This window comes from Salvelinus namaycush, chromosome 2 (assembly GCF_016432855.1).
Source record: "Salvelinus namaycush isolate Seneca chromosome 2, SaNama_1.0, whole genome shotgun sequence".
Classification (NCBI taxonomy): Eukaryota; Metazoa; Chordata; class Actinopteri; order Salmoniformes; family Salmonidae; genus Salvelinus; species Salvelinus namaycush.
Window position 1 is genome coordinate 2,174,927 of NC_052308.1, and position 19,159 is coordinate 2,194,085.

Consider the following 19,159-nt stretch of genomic DNA (forward strand, 5'->3'; position numbering starts at 1 on the left):
ATGAATGATGTGCCGCTTAGAAAAAAGGGAAACAAAATAAAATTGTGTCCCTGTCCCTCCTCTCTCAGACAAGGTCTGATCTGTTCTCTCTCCCTCCCGTCTTAGACAGGGTCTGATTTTTTCTCTCTCTCTCTCCCGTCTCAGACAGGGTATGATTTGTTCTCTCTCTCTCTCCCGTCTCAGACAGGGTCTGATTTCTTCTCTCTCCCTCTCGTCTCAGACAGGGTCTGATTTGTTCTCTCTCCCTACCGTCTCAGACAGGGTCTGATCTGTTCTCTCTCTCTCTCCCGTCTCAGACAGGGTCTGATTTGTTCTCTCTCTCTCCCGTCTCAGACAGGGTCTGATCTGTTCTCTCTCTCTCTCCCGTCTCAGACAAGGTCTGATTTGTTCTCTCTCCCTCCCATCTCAGACAGGGTCTGATTTGTTCTCTCTCTCTCCCGTCTCAGACAGGGTCTGATTTGTTTTCTCTCTCGTCTCAGACAGGGTCTGATTTGTTCTCTCTCTCGTCTCAGACAGGGTCTGATTTGTTCTCTCTCTCTCCCGTCTCAGACAGGTCTGATTTGTTCTCCTCTATTCCCGTCTACGACAAGGTCTGATTGTTCTCTCTCTCCGTCTCAGACAGGTCTGATTGTTCTCTCTCTCTCCGTCTCAGACAGGTCTGATTTGTTCTCTCTCCTCTCAGACAGGGTCCCTCTCTCTCTCTCCTCCCAGACAGGGTCTGATTTGTTCTCTCTATCTCCCGTCTCAGACAGGGTCTGATCTGTTCTCTCTCTCTCCCGTCTCAGACAGGGTCTGATCTGTTCTCTCTATCTCCCGTCTCAGACAGGGTCTGATTTGTTCTCTCTCTCTCTCCCGTCTCAGACAGGGTCTGATTTGTTCTCTCTATCTCCCGTCTCAGACAGGGTCTGATTTGTTCTCTCTCTCTCCCGTCTCAGACAGGATCTGTTCTCTCTCTCTCCCGTCTCAGACAGGGTCTGATTTGTTCTCTCTCTCTCTCCCGTCCCAGACAGGGTCTGATTTGTTCTCTCTCTCTCTCCCGTCTCAGACAGGGTCTGATTTGTTCTCTCTATCTCCCGTCTCAGACAGGGTCTGATCTGTTCTCTCTCTCTCTCCCGTCTCAGACAGGGTCTGATTTGTTCTCTCTCCTCTCAGACAGGGTCTGATTTGTTCTCTCTCTCTCCCGTCTCAGACAGGGTCTGATCTGTTCTCTCTCTCTCCCGTCTCAGACAGGGTCTGATCTGTTCTCTCTATCTCCCGTCTCAGACAGGGTCTGATTTGTTCTATCTCTCCCGTCTCAGACAGGGTCTGATTTGTTCTCTCTATCTCCCGTCTCAGACAGGGTCTAATCTGTTCTCTCTCTCTCTCCCGTCTCAGACAGGGTCTGATTTGTTCTCTCTCTCCCGTCTCAGACAGGGTCTGATTTGTTCTCTCTCTCTCCCGTCTCAGACAGGGTCTGATTTGTTCTCTCTCTCCCGTCTCAGACAGGGTCTGATTTGTTCTCCCTCTCTCCCGTCTCAGACAGGGGTCAATTTGTTCTCTCTCCCGTCTCAGACAAGGTCTGATCTGTTCTCTCTCTCTCCCGTCTCAGACAGGGTCTGATTTGTTCTCTCTCTCTCCCCTCAGACAGGGTCTGATTTGTTCTCTCTCTCTCCCCTCAGACAGGGTCTGATCTGTTCTCTCTCTCTCCCGTCTCAGGCAGGGTCTGATTTGTTCTCTCTCTCTCCCGTCTCAGGCAGGGTCTGATCTGTTCTCTCTCTCTCCCGTCTCAGACAGGGTCTGATTTGTTTTCTCTCTCTCTCCCGTCTCAGACAAGGTCTGATTTGTTCTCTCTCTCTCCCGTCTCAGACAAGGTCTGATCTGTTCTCTCTCTCGTCTCAGACAGGGTCTGATTTGTTCTCTCTCTCGTCTCAGACAGGGTCTGATTTGTTCTCTCTCTCTCCCGTCTCAGACAGGGTCTGATTTGTTCTCTCTCCTCTCAGACAGGGTCTGATTTGTTCTCTCTCTCTCTCCCGTCTCAGACAGGGTCTGATCTGTTCTCTCTCTCTCTCCTCTCAGACAGGGTCTGATTTGTTCTCTCTATCTCCCGTCTCAGACAGGGTCTGATTTGTTCTCTCTCTCTCCCGTCTCAGACAGGGTCTGATCTGTTCTCTCTCTCTCCCGTCTCAGACAGGGTCTGATCTGTTCTCTCTCTCTCCCGTCTCAGACAGGGTCTGATTTGTTCTCTCTCTCTCCCGTCTCAGACAGGGTCTGATTTGTTCTCTCTCTCCCGTCTCAGACAGGGTCTGATTTGTTCTCTCTCTCTCTCCCGTCTCAGACAGGGTCTGATCTGTTCTCTCTCTCTCTCCCGTCTCAGACAGGGTCTGATTTGTTCTCTCTCCCGTCTCAGACAGGGTCTGATCTGTTCTCTCTCTCTCTCCCGTCTCAGACAGGGTCTGATTTGTTCTCTCTCTCTCCCCTCAGACAGGGTCTGATCTGTTCTCTCTCTCTCTCCCCTCTCAGACAGGGTCTGATTTGTTCTCTCTCTCTCCCGTCTCAGACAGGGTCTGATTTGTTCTCTCTCTCTCCCGTCTCAGACAGGGTCTGATCTGTTCTCTCTCTCTCCCGTCTCAGACAGGGTCTGATTTGTTCTCTCTCTCCTCTGACAGGGTCTGATTTGTTCTCTCTCTCTGTCTCTCTCAGACAGGGTCTGATTTGTTCTTTCTCTCTCCCGTCTCAGACAGGGTCTGATTTGTTCTCTCTCTCCTCTCAGACAGGGTCTGATTTGTTCTCTCTCCTCTCAGACCGGGTCTGATTTGTTCTCTCTCTCCTCTCAGACCGGGTCTGATTTGTTCTCTCTCTCTCTCTCCCGTCTCAGACAGGGTCTGATTTGTTCTCTCTCTCCTCTCAGACCGGGTCTGATTTGTTCTCTCTCCTCTCAGACAGGGTCTGATTTGTTCTCTCTCCTCTCAGACAGGGTCTGATTTGTTCTCTCTCCACTCAGACCGGGTCTGGATGCAGAGGATGACCTCCAGAAGCTGCACTCTGATGGTGTGCCCACGGAGGTTACTGATTGGCTGGCTTCAACCTTCACTCAGAGGGCCCGCCGCCCTGCCCGCCGCTCCGACGACAAACCAAAGTTCCGCAGCATCGTCCATGCAGTGCAGGCTGGGATATTCGTTGAGAGGTAGATATAAAAGGTTATTATGCTTAATGAGGGCGTTCATTTATAATATATTTATATTATAAATATTATATATATATATATTTATAATTTATATCTACATGCAAAGGAGGCTCACCCAGTGAGGTAGAGGAGGATGGTCCTCGTCATTAATTTGAGAAAGAAATGAAATGTAAAAAAAAATAAAAAATAAAAATCCTCCTAAATAAAGTTGTGCATGGGGTTTGTAAAGTGTGTGTGTCACAGGGTCAGGATGAGTTCATCTAGGTTCGTTAGCAGTGAAATGCATGATCCACGTTCAGGTTAAGACAAGGAAATGACAGATTCACTTCTGAGATTGTCCAGTGCCAAACATTCCATGTGCTGTTGTTCCAGGATGTTCAGAAGGGCCTACACTGCTGCCATGCCGGACCAACCTGCAGCAGTCGTCAACTGTCTCAGGGTGACAACGTCTTATCTGTTATCAGTCTAGAAGTCTTTCATTAGGCACCACATTTTTTTTAATTTAACCTTTATTTAACTAGGCAAGTCCGTTTCCCTAAGCCAATTAGTCACCACATAGAGAGCTGAGCCAGGAGTTTCCCTGACCACGTGACTAGTTTGTCCTGGTCAGGTCATGTGGACAAGAAAAAAAAAAAACGTACTACAATATGACCGTACTACGTTTTGATGTAGTCAAATGGCTATCCCACAGCAGGAGACATTTTGCCTCTTGGTTTGGCCGTCATTGTAAACAACAATTTGTTCTTAATTGACTTGCCTAGTTAAATAACGGTTAAATAAATGTAGCTATCCTTTTTAATATCAGACTGTCTCTATTTCTTGAAAAAGTCAATGTGGACATAATGAGATCAGATTCTGTGGGTCTCGATTCTCTCCATCTTTAGGACATTGACCGGTGGAACTTTGATGTGTTTGCTCTGAACACTGTCTGCCATGACCACGCACTACAGACCCTGTTCTTGGAGCTGGTCACACGATACGAACTCAACAGCAGATTCAAGGTCTCCACCTATATCACTTAGCACATCCTTACTATATTTGACTCGTTTCCTTACTATATTTGACTCTTTCAGTTTCTGTACAGATTTAATTCTACATTAGCCTTTAACAATTCAAACTTCTCTCGCTGCCCAAAACACACATGGTTTGTCTGATATGTTCTTAGCTAAATGGAATTATTCTAGTTGGTAAAGTATTACATCTCGGGAGCAGATTCCGACACAGATGACATTGAGAGGTTGATGATACAGTACGGACAAACACAGTGGACCAAACACAATGGACCAAACACAGTGGACCAAACACAATGGACCAACTCCATGTGAACTCTCGATGTCATGTTACAGATCCCCATCTCCTGTCTGATGTCCTTCTTGGAGAAGCTGGAGAAAGGCTACAGTAAACACAGCAACCCGTACCACAGCAGTGTCCACGCAGCCGACGTCACACAAACCCTACACTGTCTGCTCCTCCGTACAGGACTAGTGGTACAGTACAGCACCTTTTTCACTCAGTTTACAACAGATCATCCCTGTAATATTGTATTTGAAATGGCATTTCCTGACCCGTCTATAGGCCCATAGTTGGCCTGCCAGGTTAGGTGACGTGGTGGGGGGAAATTCAAGGCACTAGCTGTAGTGGATGGACTTGAAGAAAGCCAATTTATGTGACTTTCTTTTTACTGTAATCCAATGTAAATTACTTATTTACTGTAAGCCAATGTAAATTACTTATTTACTGTAAGCCAATGTAAATGACTGTAAATATGAAATGGAGATGTTTATAACAAGGGTATCTGTGTTGGTCTTGCCTCAAACTCTGGTTACTGTATAATAATTATATAATGACTGTATATGAAATGGATATGTGTGCTATGTACACTCAGAGGCCACTTTATTAGGTACATCCATCTAGTACCGGGTCCGACCCCCCCTGCCTCCAGAACAGCCTGAATTATTTGAGGCATGGAAACGTTGCTCAATTGGTATCATATATAAGATGGCGCCGACAGAGATGGTCGCCTCGCTTCAGGTCCTTTACAAGCATTTCGCTACACTCGCATTAACATCTACTAACCATGTGTATGTGACCAATAAAATGTGATTTGATTTGATCAAAGGACCTAACGTGTTCAAGGAAAACATTCCCCCACACCATTCCACCACCACCACCAGCCTGTATCTTTGACACCAGGCAGGATGGGGCCATGGACTCATGCTGCTTACGCTAAATCCTGTTTCCCACTCCGGTGTGGCCGTCTGCTGCAATAAGCCCATCCGTGACAAGGGCCCGTCGAGTTGCACATTCCAAGATGTCGTTCTGCACACCACTGTTGTACTGCGTCGTAATTTGTCTGTTTGTGGCCCGCCTGTTAGCTTGCACGATTCTTGCTATTCTCCTTGGACCTCTCATCAACCAGCTGTTTTCACCCACAGGACTGCCACTGACTGGATGTGTGTTTGTCGCACCATTCTCTGTAAACCCCAGACACTGTTGTGCATGAAAAGCCCAGGAGGCCGGCTGTTTCTGAGATACTGGAACTGGCGCGTCTGGTATCGACGATCATACGTTCAAAGTCGCTTAGGTCATTTGGTCCATTCTAACGTTCAATCGAAGAGTACCTGAATGCCTCGATGCCTGTCTGTCTGTTTTATATAGCAAACCACGGCCAAGGGGACTCAATGTCTGTAGGAGAAAAATGTAATTGTGAATGGTGTGATTTCCCTAATAAAATGGCCACTGAGTGTATATATGATGTTTATAGCAAGGGTATCTGTGTGGGTCTCACGTGCAGCACTGGTTGACTGAACTGGAGGTTCTGGCGTCCCTGTTTGCTGCGGCCATCCATGACTACGAACACACTGGAACTACCAACAATTTCCACATTCACACAAAGTAAGAGAAAGTAAAGTAAAATGCATTTGATTTCAGAGTGAGTGGGAGAGAGTCAAATTGAATCCACATTAACACCAAGTAAGACAAAACCATGCAATTAGTATCCTTGCCGACTACGCCAAACTTTTATTCTCTGATTCTATTAGATTACTGAAGTGTTTACGAATGTATTAAAGAGTGGGAAAGGAGAGGGAGAGGGAAAGAGTGAGAGGGAGAGGGAAAGAGTGAGATTGAGAGGGAGAGAGTGAGATTGAGAGGGAGAGAGAAAAAAAGAGAAAGTGTGTGAGAAAAAGAGAGAGTGAGACAGAGAGCGAGGGAGAGAGAGAAAGAGAGAGATAGCTTCTCAACTGCTTACTGCTCCTGCATACTCCTTCTTAAGCAAACATATCTTATGGAGAGAAGGCAGTATTTTTAGCAGTAGATTTTCCACATAGAGACACAGATGGACCTAAGAACTCTGTATCCTGGCACACAGATGACCTCTTTATTTTGGGAACAAAACATGAGGGCCTGCTGCCATCAGCTAGATAGCTTGAAGTTATGAGCATGCAGTTCTCCTATAAAATGCATGCTCATATAAAATAATTACAAATACAAATAGTGCAGTATTTGCAGTATTTGGCCCTGGGGGAATCTCAATGTTTAGCTCTGACATTATTATCCAATTTAAAAAAAAAATTGCTTAATAAACACGTATGCAAATGACTTTAGACAGTGGGCTTGATCAGGGAAATGATTAACTACTTGCTGTTCCTTTACAGTCCTTTACATCTATCGGTCCTCCTCTCTCATCAACACCACTTTTATTACTAGACAGTCACCCAGTGATGCTGGATGTCCCTAACTATTAGCCTGGTTTATATTTGCTTAAGCCACATCCTCCCACTGTCATTGTCAAGCTAAACATGTTTCTGTAAGACAGACATAGGACAAACTATCACCTGGTCCCAGATCTGTAGGTTTAGGGTTCAAGGCATGACAACAGCAGTCAGATGATTTATCCAAAGCACACACAGATCATTGTACTAGGACCAGGCTAAGACCAGGCTAGGACAAGGCCAGGACCAGTCTAGGACCGGGCTAGGAAAGACCAGGACCAGTACAAGACCAGGACCATGCTAGGACCAGGACAAGGCCAGAACCAGGCTAGGACCGGGCAAGGACAGATCAGGACAAGACCAGGACCATGCTAGGACCAGGACAAGGCCAGAACCAGGCTAGGACCGGGCAAGGACAGATCAGGACAAGACCAGGACCAAGCTGACCAGGACCAAGCTAGGACCAAGCTAGGACAAGACCAGGACCAAGCTAGGACCAGGCTAGGACAAGAACTGGACCAGGCTAGGACCAGGCTAGGACAAGACCAGGACCAAGCTAGGACCAGGCTAGGACAAGACCAGGACCATGCTAGGACCAGGACAAGACCAGGACCAAGCTAGGACAAGACCAGGACCAAGCTTGGACCAGGCTAGGACCAGGCTAGGACAAGACCAAGACCAGGCTAAGCCCAGGACCAGGACCAGGCTAAGACCAGGCTAGGACAAGGCCAGGACCAGGCTAAGACCAGGCTAGGACAAGGCCAGGACCAGTCTAGGACCGGGCTAGGACAGACCAGGACCAGGACAAGACCAGGACCATGCTAGGACCAGGACAAGGCCAGAACCAGGCTAGGACCGGGCTAGGACAGATCAGGACAAGACCAGGACCATGCTAGGACCAGGACAAGACCAGGACCAAGCTAGGACCAAGCTAGGACAAGAACTGGACCAGGCTAGGTCCAGGCTAGGACAAGACCAGGACCAAGCTAGGACCAAGCTAGGACAAGAACTGGACCAGGCTAGGTCCAGGCTAGGACAAGACCAGGACCAAGCTAGGACCAAGCTAGGACAAGACCAGGACCAAGCTAGGACCAGGCTAGGACCAGGCTAGGACAAGACCAGGACCAGGCTAAGCCCAGGACCAGGATCAGGCTAAGACCAGGACCAGGCTAAGACCAGGCTAGGACAAGACCAGGACCGGGCTAGGACAAGACCAGGACCGGGCTAGGACAAGACCAGGACCGGGCTAGGACAAGACCAGGACCAGGCTAGGACAAGACCAGGATCAGGCTAGGACAAGACCAAGACCAGGCTAGGACCAGGCTGGGACCAGGCTAGGACCAGGACAGAACAAGACCAGGACCAAGCTAGGACCAGGCTAGGACAAGACCAGAACAAGACCAGGACCAGGCTAGGACCAGGCTAGGACAAGACTAGGACAAGGCTAGGACCAGGCTAGGACTAGGCTAGGACCAGGCTAGGACAAGACTAGGACAAGGCTAGGACTAGGCTAGGACAAGACTAGGACTAGGCTAGGACCAGGCTAGGACAAGGCTAGGACTAGGCTAGGACTAGGCTAGGACCAGGCTAGGACAAGACTAGGACCAGGCTAGGACTAGGCTAGGACCAGGCTAGGACAAGACTAGGACTAGGCTAGGACCAGGCTAGGACAAGACTAGGACCAGGCTAGGACCAGGCTAGGACAAGACTAGGACAAGGCTAGGACCAGGCTAGGACCAGGCTAGGACCAGGCTAGGACAAGACTAGGACAAGGCTAGGACCAGGCTAGGACCAGGCTAGGACTAGGCTAGGACCAGGCTAGGACAAGACTAGGACAAGGCTAGGACCAGGCTAGGACAAGGCTAGGACCAGGCTAGGACAAGACTAGGACAAGGCTAGGACCAGGCTAGGACCAGGCTAGGACCAGGCTAGGACCAGGCTATCTAACCAGTACTTCATGAATGTTTTCCATCTGTGTGTTTTGTGTAGGTCAGACTTTGCTCTGATCTACAACGACCGATCAGTCCAGGAGAGCCACCACATCAGTGCTGCGTTCCGTCTTCTCCAAGACGACCAGGCCAACATCTTCACGAACCTCTCCAGGGAAGAGTGGATGTAAGAACCATACAGATCTTCGTTTGAGACAGTTTACTACAGCAGGAAAATAATCCTGCAACAACAGGAAATTAGAATTATTATGAGGATTATAATTAAAGTAAGGGAAGTCCCCCCCCAATTGTACAAAATAACATGGCAACTTATTGGCACCGAGCGGACCATATACACGATGGGATTGTGTGGGATTTCATATTACATCCGGCGCTGTTTCGTCCAAAGTTGATGGCAAATGCCATATTGTAAATGAGCTGTGTAACACCCCAAAAATCCTATAGTGGGCGAGTGTTTTCTATCTAAATTTTTCATAGGCCTTTTGTAACGCAAGTCAAGACCCAAGAGTAAAATTTTGAGATTTTGAAAGTTTTGGCAAAAATTTATAACCCCCTTAAAAAAGTGCTTTCTGGACCTTTTTTCGAAATTCTTTCGAGTTTTATGTCAATTACACATGTGTAAGAACTGTATGAAAATACTTTTGTCAAATTTTATTAACATAATTTTTTGGACATTTTTATTTGGACTTAAGGAATTTGTTTTGTGCATTTGGAATGTGATTTCATAGGAAGTCAAAAGTCAAAAGTCAAAAATGTCAAAATTTTGGAAAAAACGTATCACCCCCTTTAAAAAAGTGCTTTCTGGACCGTTTTTCGAAATTCTTTCAATTTTTATGTCAATTACACATGTGTAAGAACTGTATGAAAATACTTTTGTCAAATTTTATTAACATAATTTTTAGGACATTTTTATTTGGACTTAAGGAATTTGTTTTGTGCATTTGGAATGTGATTTCATAGGAAGTCAAAAGTCATAAGTCAAAAATGTCCAAAATTTGGAAAAAACATATCACCCCCTTTAAAAAAGTGCTTTCTGGACCGTTTTTTGAAATTCTTTCGAGTTTTATGTCAATTACACATGTGTAAGAACTGTATGAAAGTACTTTAGTCACATTTTATTATCATAATTTTTTATAAATGTTTACTTGTACTTAAGGAATATGTTTTGTGCATTTGGAATGTGATTTCATAGGAAGTAAAAAATGTCAAAAATTTGGAAAAAACGTATCACCCCCTTCATAGTCGAAAATAACTTTTTTTTTTTAAAGGCCAAAATGAAGCATTTAAAACTGTATTGAAAATCGTGTGTGGTAACCCAAAACATGAAACAGAATATTTTTTGACTTTTTTTGAAAACCTCCATAAATCACTCAGGCCAGCACCCATTGATTTTTGCCCGTAGTATAGTGCTCCCAGAGCGGGTATGGAAGTCTGGATCCCCCCTAAAAGCATTTAAGGCTCTGTGTGTCTTTAAGCACCATACTTTTTCATTCCATCCTTGCTGTGTGTGTCTGTGTGTGTGTGTGTGAGCTTTTCTTTGACATCTGATTAGAGAAATGACTGATTTACACTTCATGAGGGTTGCCTAATCACACACTTAAAGTTTTGGAAAGATCTGACTTTTTTAACCCTTTGAAACAGCACCTATGACCCCATTTTAAGGCACTTCCGGTTGGCACAGGAAGCTATAAGTAAACACCTATCCTGATCGGGGTATGCTTTTACAGAATCCTGAGTTTTAAGTCTATACGTTAAGAACTGACTGATTTACACAGGGTTGAATGCACTATATATCACAAACTGCTGGTTGGGTAAAACACTTTTAGGGTGATTTTATCACTTCCGGTTGCTCCAGGAAGCTTAGAATCAACACAGGTAGACCTCATAGTGGCTTGATGGATTGTCATTGAAGACAGGTTCATAAGACATTCATAACCCACATAGGGTTTATTTAAAGAATGCACGTTACATTTGCATATGATTCAACAGTGAAAAACACCACATCATATTGCAAACATAACACACTGTTGAATCATATTGCAAACACACACTGTTATATTTGCAATATGATGTGTTGAATCATATTGCAAACATAACACACACTGTTACGTTTGCAATATGATGTGTTGGATCATATTGCAAACATAACACACACTGTTACATTTGCAATATGATGTGTTGAATCATATTGCAAACATAACACACACTGTTACGTTTGCAATATGATGTGTTGAATCATATTGCAAACATAACACACACTGTTACATTTGCAATATGATGTGTTGAATCATATTGCAAATCTAACGTGCATTTGCAATATGATGTGATGTTGAATCATATTGCAAATGTAACGTACATTCTCTTAAATACTTTAGAAATGCAAAAGTCAACGGTCTGATGACCTCAGGATGGCCGGGCAGTGATAGTGGTTCCTCTCCATCGCTCGTTGTGTTAAATTTCATCATGTCGCTTTTTGTGATGGTACCCCCCCGTTGAAACATATTGCAAATGTACAAAAGTCAAGTAGCAAGTCGGTGTCCATCAGTCAATTAGATATATTCAGACACCAAACTGATACCATCTGACACCAAACTCACTTTTACCAACTCCTTTAGAAGCCAACTATCACATATTTCAGAGCAGGCCCAAAATTCACAGCGCCTTCCATTTAAACCATAATAAAACAAATAATACGTAGTTATGTTCTAGCTGCGGGTCCAATATTCACATTATGTTTAGCCCTATGTGAGGCGACCTGGAATCCCAAGTTTCGGCTCGATAGGTCATTCGGTGCCCGAGCAAAACCCTAATTGGTGCTGAAAATCCACTTTTTTCCATGCCTTGCTACGGGGTGCTTGAATGAGCAATCGGACAGAATCGTTGAGGTCCATCTCTATGGGCCGAGCCGGTTTCAATGCACCTAGTCTTGAGACTCTGGGACTTTTCTAAATGTCGTCCGTTTCGTTGAGCTGAAAATGAATTGAAAACATAGCAAATACACGAGGCTGTTTATCGGTCTGAGAACCTTCTAGAGCCACATAACTCACCGTGCACAATCGACCTGAGGTCTAGAACAGGTTTGTAAAGTTTCAGAACTCTAAGTCTGACGGTTCTTTAAAAGTTGGAACAAAAGTAACTACCACAGGCACTGTCTGCCTCTTAGCCCCTCAGTGTGTCCCTCCATCATTTCTGTTTGGGTGTGTAAATTTTTCTTTGAAATCTGATGGGACTAATGACTGATTTACAGTTCAGGAGGGTTGCCTAATCACAATTATGAAGTTTTGGAAAGATTTGACATTTTTAACCCTTCAAAACAGCCCATTTGACACCAATTATGGCACTTCCGGTTGGCACAGGAAGCTGAAAGTAAAGACATATACTCACTGGAGTATGCTGTTACAGAATCCTGAGTTTTAAGTCTATATGTTAAAAATTGACTGATTTACATAGGGCTGAATGCACTATTTCTCTCAAATTGCAGGGTGCTTATTGCAAACACTTTTAGGGTGATTTTAACCACTTCCGGTTGCTCCAGGAAGCTTAGAATCGACACAGGTAGACCTCATGGTGGCCTGATGGACTGTCATCAAAGACAGGTTCATAAGACATTCATAACCCACATAGGCTTCAGGTTGAATTTAGGGGAGCAGTCAATGTATTCCTATGGGGCGAAATGTCATTGTAAACTGTTTGATGTAAACACCTTCTTTTAACTGTGAAGGGTTAATGCCACAAGGTCAAAGTTAGGCTTGCACAGATCGGGAGGACCTTAAGAACATTCCTGAGGTGAAATTGTGCTTCTAACCTTAACGGTTCTCTCTCTGTCTCCCAAAAGCAAATAAAATTGACATTGAGGTCAAAAGGTCATTCGTGTCCGTTCTCTTGTAACGGTCGCTGCTCTCAGACCGAGTGAGCTACGGTCAAGCGGGGCATCTCGTTGAACTCGGCACGGCCTAGGGATAATGGGAATGCCATTGCCGGCTTTGTGTGTCTTTAAGCACCGTACTTTTTCACTCCATCATTGCTTTGTGTGTGTGTTTTTGTGTGAGAGAGAGCTTTCCTTTGACATCTGCTTAGAGAAATGACTGATTTACAGTTCATGAGGCTTGTCTAATCACACAAATGAAGTTTTGAAAAGTTCTGACCTTTTTAACCCTTCGAAACAGCACCATGACACCATTTTAAGGCACTTCCGGTTGGCACAGGAAGCTATAGGTAAACACATATCTTGACTGGGGTATGCTGTTACAGAATCCTGAGTTTTAAGTCTATACGTTAAGAATTGACTGATCTACATAGGGTTGAATGCAGTGATTTTCAAAATTGCAAGTCATGTATATCTGGACACTTTTTAGGGTGATTTTAACCACTTCCGGTTGCTCCAGGTAGCTTAAAATCAACACAGGTAGACCTCATAGTAGCCTGATGGATTGTTATCAAAGACAGGTTCATAAGACATTCATAACCCACATAGGCTTCAGGTTGAATTTAGAGGAGCAGTCAATGTATTCCTATGGGGCGAAATGTCATTGTAAAATGTTTGATGTAAACGCCTTCTTTTAACTGTGAAGGGTTAATGCCACAAGGTCAAGGTTAGGCTTGCACAGATCGGGAGGACCTTAGGATTGTTCCTGAGGTGAAATTGTGCTTCTAACCTTAACGGTTCTCTCTCTGTGTCCCAAAAGCAAATGAAATTGACATTGAGGTCAAAAGGTCATTCGTGTCCGTTCTCTTGTAACGGTCGCTGCGCTCAGACCGAGCGAGCTACGGTCAAGCGGGGCATCCCGTTGAACTCGGCACGGCCTGGAGAATATGGCGATGTCATTTTAGTGGTGATTTCAGAATGCTATTTTGGTGCATTCATGGAAGGCGCTGTGAATTTTGGGCCTGCTCTGAAATATGTGATAGTTGGCTTCTAAAGGAGTTGTAAAAAGTGAGTTTGGAGTCAGATGGTATCAGTTTGGTGTCTGAAAATATCCAATTGACTGATGGACACTTGCTAGTTGACTTTTGTTGACACTTGCTAGTTGACTTGCTAGTCGACTTTTGTACATTTGCAATATGTTTCAACGGGGAGGTACCATGAGGAAAAAGCGACATGATGAAATTTCACGCAACGAGCGTTGGAGAGGAACCACTATCACTGCCCGGCCATCCTGAGGTCATCAGGACGTTGACTTTTGTATTTCTAAAGTATTTAAAGAATGCACGTTACATTTGCAATATGATTCAACATCACATCATATTGCAAATCTAACGTGCATTTGCAATATGATGTGATGTTGAATCATATTGCAAATGTAACGTACATTCTCTTAAATACTTTAGAAATGCAAAAGTCAACGGTCTGATGACCTCAGGATGGCCGGGCAGTGATAGTGGTTCCTCTCCATCGCTCGTTTCGTGAAATTTCATCATGTCGCTTTTTCCTCATGGTACCTCCCCGTTGAAACATATTGCAAATGTACAAAAGTCAACGAGCAAGTCAGTGTCCATCAGTCAAATAGATATTTTCAGACACCAAACTGATACCATCTGACTCCAAACTCACTTTTTCCAACTCCTTTAGAAGCCAACTATAACATATTTCAGAGCAGGCCCAAAATTCACAGCGCCTTCTATTTAAACCATAATAAAACAAATAATACGTAGTTATGTTCTAGCTGCGGGTCCAGTTCACACATTATGTTTAGCCCTATGTGAAGCGACCTCGAATCCCAAGTTTCGGCTCGATAGGTCATTCGGTGCCCGAGCAAAACCCTAATTGGTGCTGAAATGCCACTTTTTTCATTGCCTTGCTACGGGGTCCTTGAATGAGCAATCAAACAGGCTCGTTGGGGTCTGTCTCTATGGGCCGAGCCGGTTTCAATGCACCTAGTCTTGAGACTCTGGGACTTTTCTAAATGTCGTCCGTTTCGTTGAGGTCAAAATGAATTGAAAACATGGCAAATACACGAGGCTTTTTATCGATCCGAGAACCTTCTAGAGCCATATAATTCACCGTGCACAATCGACCTGAGGTCTAGAACAGGTTTGTAAATTTTCAGAACTCTAGGTCTGACGGTTCTTTAAAAGTTGGAACAAAAGTAACTACTGCAGGCACTGTCTGCCTCTTAGCCCCTCAGTGTGTCCCTCCATCATTTCTGTGTCGGTGTGTATTTTTTTTTTTTGAAATCTGATGGGATGAAGGACTGATTTACAGTTCATGAGGGTTGTCTATTCACATATATGAAGTTTTGGAAAGATTTGACATTTTTAACCCTTCGAAACAGCCCATTTGACACCAGTTATGGCACTTCCGGTTGTCACAGGAAGCTATAAATAAACACATATCATCACTGGAGTAGGCTGTTACAGAATCCTGAGTTTTAAGTCTGTATGTTAAAAATTGACTGATTTACATAGGGCTGAATGCACTATTTCTCTCAAACTGCAGGTTGGCTATGGCAAACACTTTTAGGGTGATTTAACCACTTCCGGTTGCTCCAGGAAGCTTAGAATCGACACAGGTAGACCTCATGGTGGCTTGATGGACTGACATCAAAGACAGGTTCATAAGACAATCATAACCCACATAGGCTTTAGGTTGAATTTAGAGGTGCAGTCAATGTATTCCAATGGGGAGACATTTCATTGTAAACTATTTGATGTAAACACCTTCTTTTAACTGTGAAGGGTTAATGCCACAAGGTCAGGGTTAGGCTTGCACAGATCGGGAGGACCTTAAGAACACTCCTGAGGTGAAATTGTGTTTCTAACCTTAACGGTTCTCTCTCTGTGTCCCAAAAGCAAATGAAATTGACATTGAGGTCAAAAGGTCATTTGTGTCCGTTCTCTTGTAACGGTCGCTGTGCTCAAACCGAGCGAGCTACGGTCAAGCGGGGCATCTCGTTGAACTCGGCACGGCCTAGAGATAATAGTAATGCCATTGTGGGCTTTGTGTGTCGTTAAGCACCGTACTTTTTTACTCCATCTTTCCTTTTTGTGTGTGTGTGATTGTGTGAGAGAGATTTTCTTTGACATCTGTTGGGAAAAATGACTGATTACAGTTCATGAGGGTTGTCTAATCACACAAGTGAAGTTTTGAAAAGATCTGACCTTTATTACCCTTCAAACCTGACCCTGTGGCACCATTTTAAGGTACTTCCAGTTGACATAGGAAGCTGAAATTGAACACATACCCTCCTTGGTGTAGGCTCTTATATAATATTGAGTTTTAAGTCTTTATGTTAAGAACTGACTTATTTAAAGAGGGTTAAATGAGTGTGTGTTATTTCATAAAATCATATAAAATCACAGGATTCTCGCAGAGCTTCGAGACCCACTTTAAAAATGTACGTCTGAACACACTGCAACTGGATCTGTGATTTTTTTGAAAAAAAAAATCCTCTTTGTGAACATCACCAAACGGTCAATGTACGATTTCTCTTAAATTACGATAGATAAATGGCTGGTTCTTTTTTTCCTGACACCGTATGCTTATGTACTTTGACATGAAGCGGTCAAATTAGCACCCTACTTGCGTTTTAACCCTTTAATCCCAGAAAAATGGCCATAACTCAAAAAGCGCCGAGGTCTCGACGCCATCTCGTTCGGGGCCAACTGCCCATTACTCCTAACCTACGCTCGCCGAGTTTCGTCTTCGAAATATTTTCAGTTTAGGAGAAAAGGCCGCGCTCGTTTGCCACGTGTTCGTGCGCCTGCAATATGATTTATTTTCCCTCTTGTGGGAATTTTCGAGAATGCAGAAAAAAGTCAAAAATTTGTCATTTTTATAAAACGGAAACCGAAATTCCGAAACGTTTTTTTGAGTGACTTCCTGAAAGAGCTCTCCGCCGCCCACGGCCCGACGCCGTCCGCGATTTTCTGCGACGTATTAAGACGTCAGGTAAGGGACCGTACATTTGCAATGGGACTTTCTTCACTAACCATACGGCTCCCGTCCCAGACTTCCCTTATGTATGTAAATGTTTTAAAGGGGTTGATAAATGTTTTGTTATGGCAAATCAAGTCTGACATTTTAAAGTGGAAATTAAATACCTTAGACATAAACCTTGAATACACTACAACAGTGGAGTCAAACTCATTCCACAGAGGGCTGAGTGTCTATGAGTTTTTGTTTTTTCATTTCAATTAAAACCTAGAAAACCAGGTGAGGGGAGTTCCTTACTAATTAATGACGTTAATTCATCAATTAAGTACAAGGGTGGAGGGAAAACCCGCAGACACTCCGCCCTCCAGCTTGCATTTCCTGAAGCGCAGGAACATTCTCAGCAACATAAGAGTGATCAAATTAAGATCCTACATCTGTATATTTTACATGACTAGTTTACTACCCTCTAACTTATCTAATGTACCACCTCTCACACAGTATTATTTGATGTTTTTGTATCCACCTTTTTAACACAGATTGGTCAATAAATCATCTTTAAAAAATACATAATAGCCTGTTGCAGCACTGTGTTGGTCAGACGTACATGACTCAGTTCAGTACATGACTCAGTTCAGTACATGACTCAGTTCAGTACATGACTCAGTACAGTACATGACTCAGCACAGTACATGACTCAGTACAGTACATGACTCAGTACAGTACATGACTCAGTACAGTACATGACTCAGTACAGTACAGTACATGACTCAGTACAGTACATGACTCAGTACAGCACATGACTCAGTACAGCACATGACTCAGTACAGTACATGACTCAGTACAGTACATGACTCAGTACAGCACATGACTCAGTACAGCACATGACTCAGTACAGCACATGACTCAGTACAGTACATGGCTCAGTACAGTACAGTACATTACTTGGTTCAGTACATGACTCAGTACAGTACATGACTCTGTACAGTACATGACTCAGTACAGCACATGACTCAGTACAGTACATGACTCAGTACAGTACAGTACATGACTTAGTTCAGTACAGTACATGACTTAGTTCAGTACATGACTCAATACAGTACATGACTCAGTACAGTACATGACTCAGCACAGTACATGACTCAGTACAGTACATGACTCAGTACCGTACATGGCTCAGTACAGTACATGACTCAGTACAGTACATGACTCAGTACAGTACATGGCTCAGTACAGTACAGTACATGACTTAGTTCAGTACATGACTCAGTACAGTACATGACTCGGTACAGTACATGGCTCAGTACAGTACAGTACATGACTTAGTTCAGTACATCACTCTGTACAGTACATGACTTAGTACAGTACATGACTCAGTACAGCACATGACTCAGTACAGTACATGACTCAGTACAGTACATGACTCAGCACAGTACATGGCTCAGTACAGTACAGTACATGACTTAGTTCAGTACATGACTCAGTACAGTACATGACTCAGTACAGTACATGACTCCGTACAGTACATGACTCAGTACATGACTCAGCACAGTACATGACTCAGTACAGTACATGACTCAGCACAGTACATGACTCAGTACAGTACATGACTCAGTACAGTACATGACTCAGTACAGTACAGTACATGACTCAGTACAGTACATGACTCAGTACAGCACATGACTCAGTACAGCACATGACTCAGTACAGTACATGACTCAGTACAGTACATGACTCAGTACAGCACATGACTCAGTACAGTACATGGCTCAGTACAGTACAGTACATTACTTGGTTCAGTACATGACTCAGTACAGTACATGACTCTGTACAGTACATGACTCAGTACAGCACATGACTCAGTACAGTACATGACTCAGTACAGTACAGTACATGACTTAGTTCAGTACAGTACATGACTTAGTACAGTACATGACTCAATACAGTACATGACTCAGTGCAGTACATGACTCAGTACAGTACATGACTCAGCACAGTACATGACTCAGTACAGTACATGACTCAGTACCGTACATGGCTCAGTACAGTACATGACTCAGTACAGTACATGACTCAGTACAGTACATGGCTCAGTACAGTACATGACTCCGTACAGTACATGGCTCAGTACAGTACAGTACATGACTTAGTTCAGTACATGACTCTGTACAGTACATGACTTAGTACAGTACATGACTCAGTACAGCACATGACTCAGTACAGTACATGACTCAGTACAGTACATGACTCAGCACAGTACATGGCTCAGTACAGTACAGTACATGACTTAGTTCAGTACATGACTCAGTACAGTACATGACTCAGTACAGTACATGACTCCGTACAGTACATGACTCAGTACATGACTCAGCACAGTACATGACTCAGTACAGTACATGACTCAGCACAGTACATGACTCAGTACAGTACATGACTCAGTACAGTACATGACTCAGTACAGTAC

The 19,159-nt window shown here is 44.1% G+C and overlaps 1 protein-coding gene across 1 annotated transcript in view; it reads left to right on the top strand.

Moving 5' to 3' along the window:
- LOC120023968 (calcium/calmodulin-dependent 3',5'-cyclic nucleotide phosphodiesterase 1B-like) overlaps nucleotides 1-19,159 on the top strand; it is a 47,122-nt gene that overhangs the window by 19,056 nt on the left and 8,907 nt on the right. Inside the window, exons 3-8 of the mRNA XM_038968068.1 lie at nucleotides 2,981-3,163; nucleotides 3,536-3,602; nucleotides 4,048-4,164; nucleotides 4,510-4,650; nucleotides 5,958-6,058; nucleotides 8,866-8,991. Of these exons, the coding sequence (XP_038823996.1) occupies nucleotides 2,981-3,163; nucleotides 3,536-3,602; nucleotides 4,048-4,164; nucleotides 4,510-4,650; nucleotides 5,958-6,058; nucleotides 8,866-8,991 (735 nt within the window). The remainder of the gene's footprint in view (nucleotides 1-2,980; nucleotides 3,164-3,535; nucleotides 3,603-4,047; nucleotides 4,165-4,509; nucleotides 4,651-5,957; nucleotides 6,059-8,865; nucleotides 8,992-19,159) is intronic.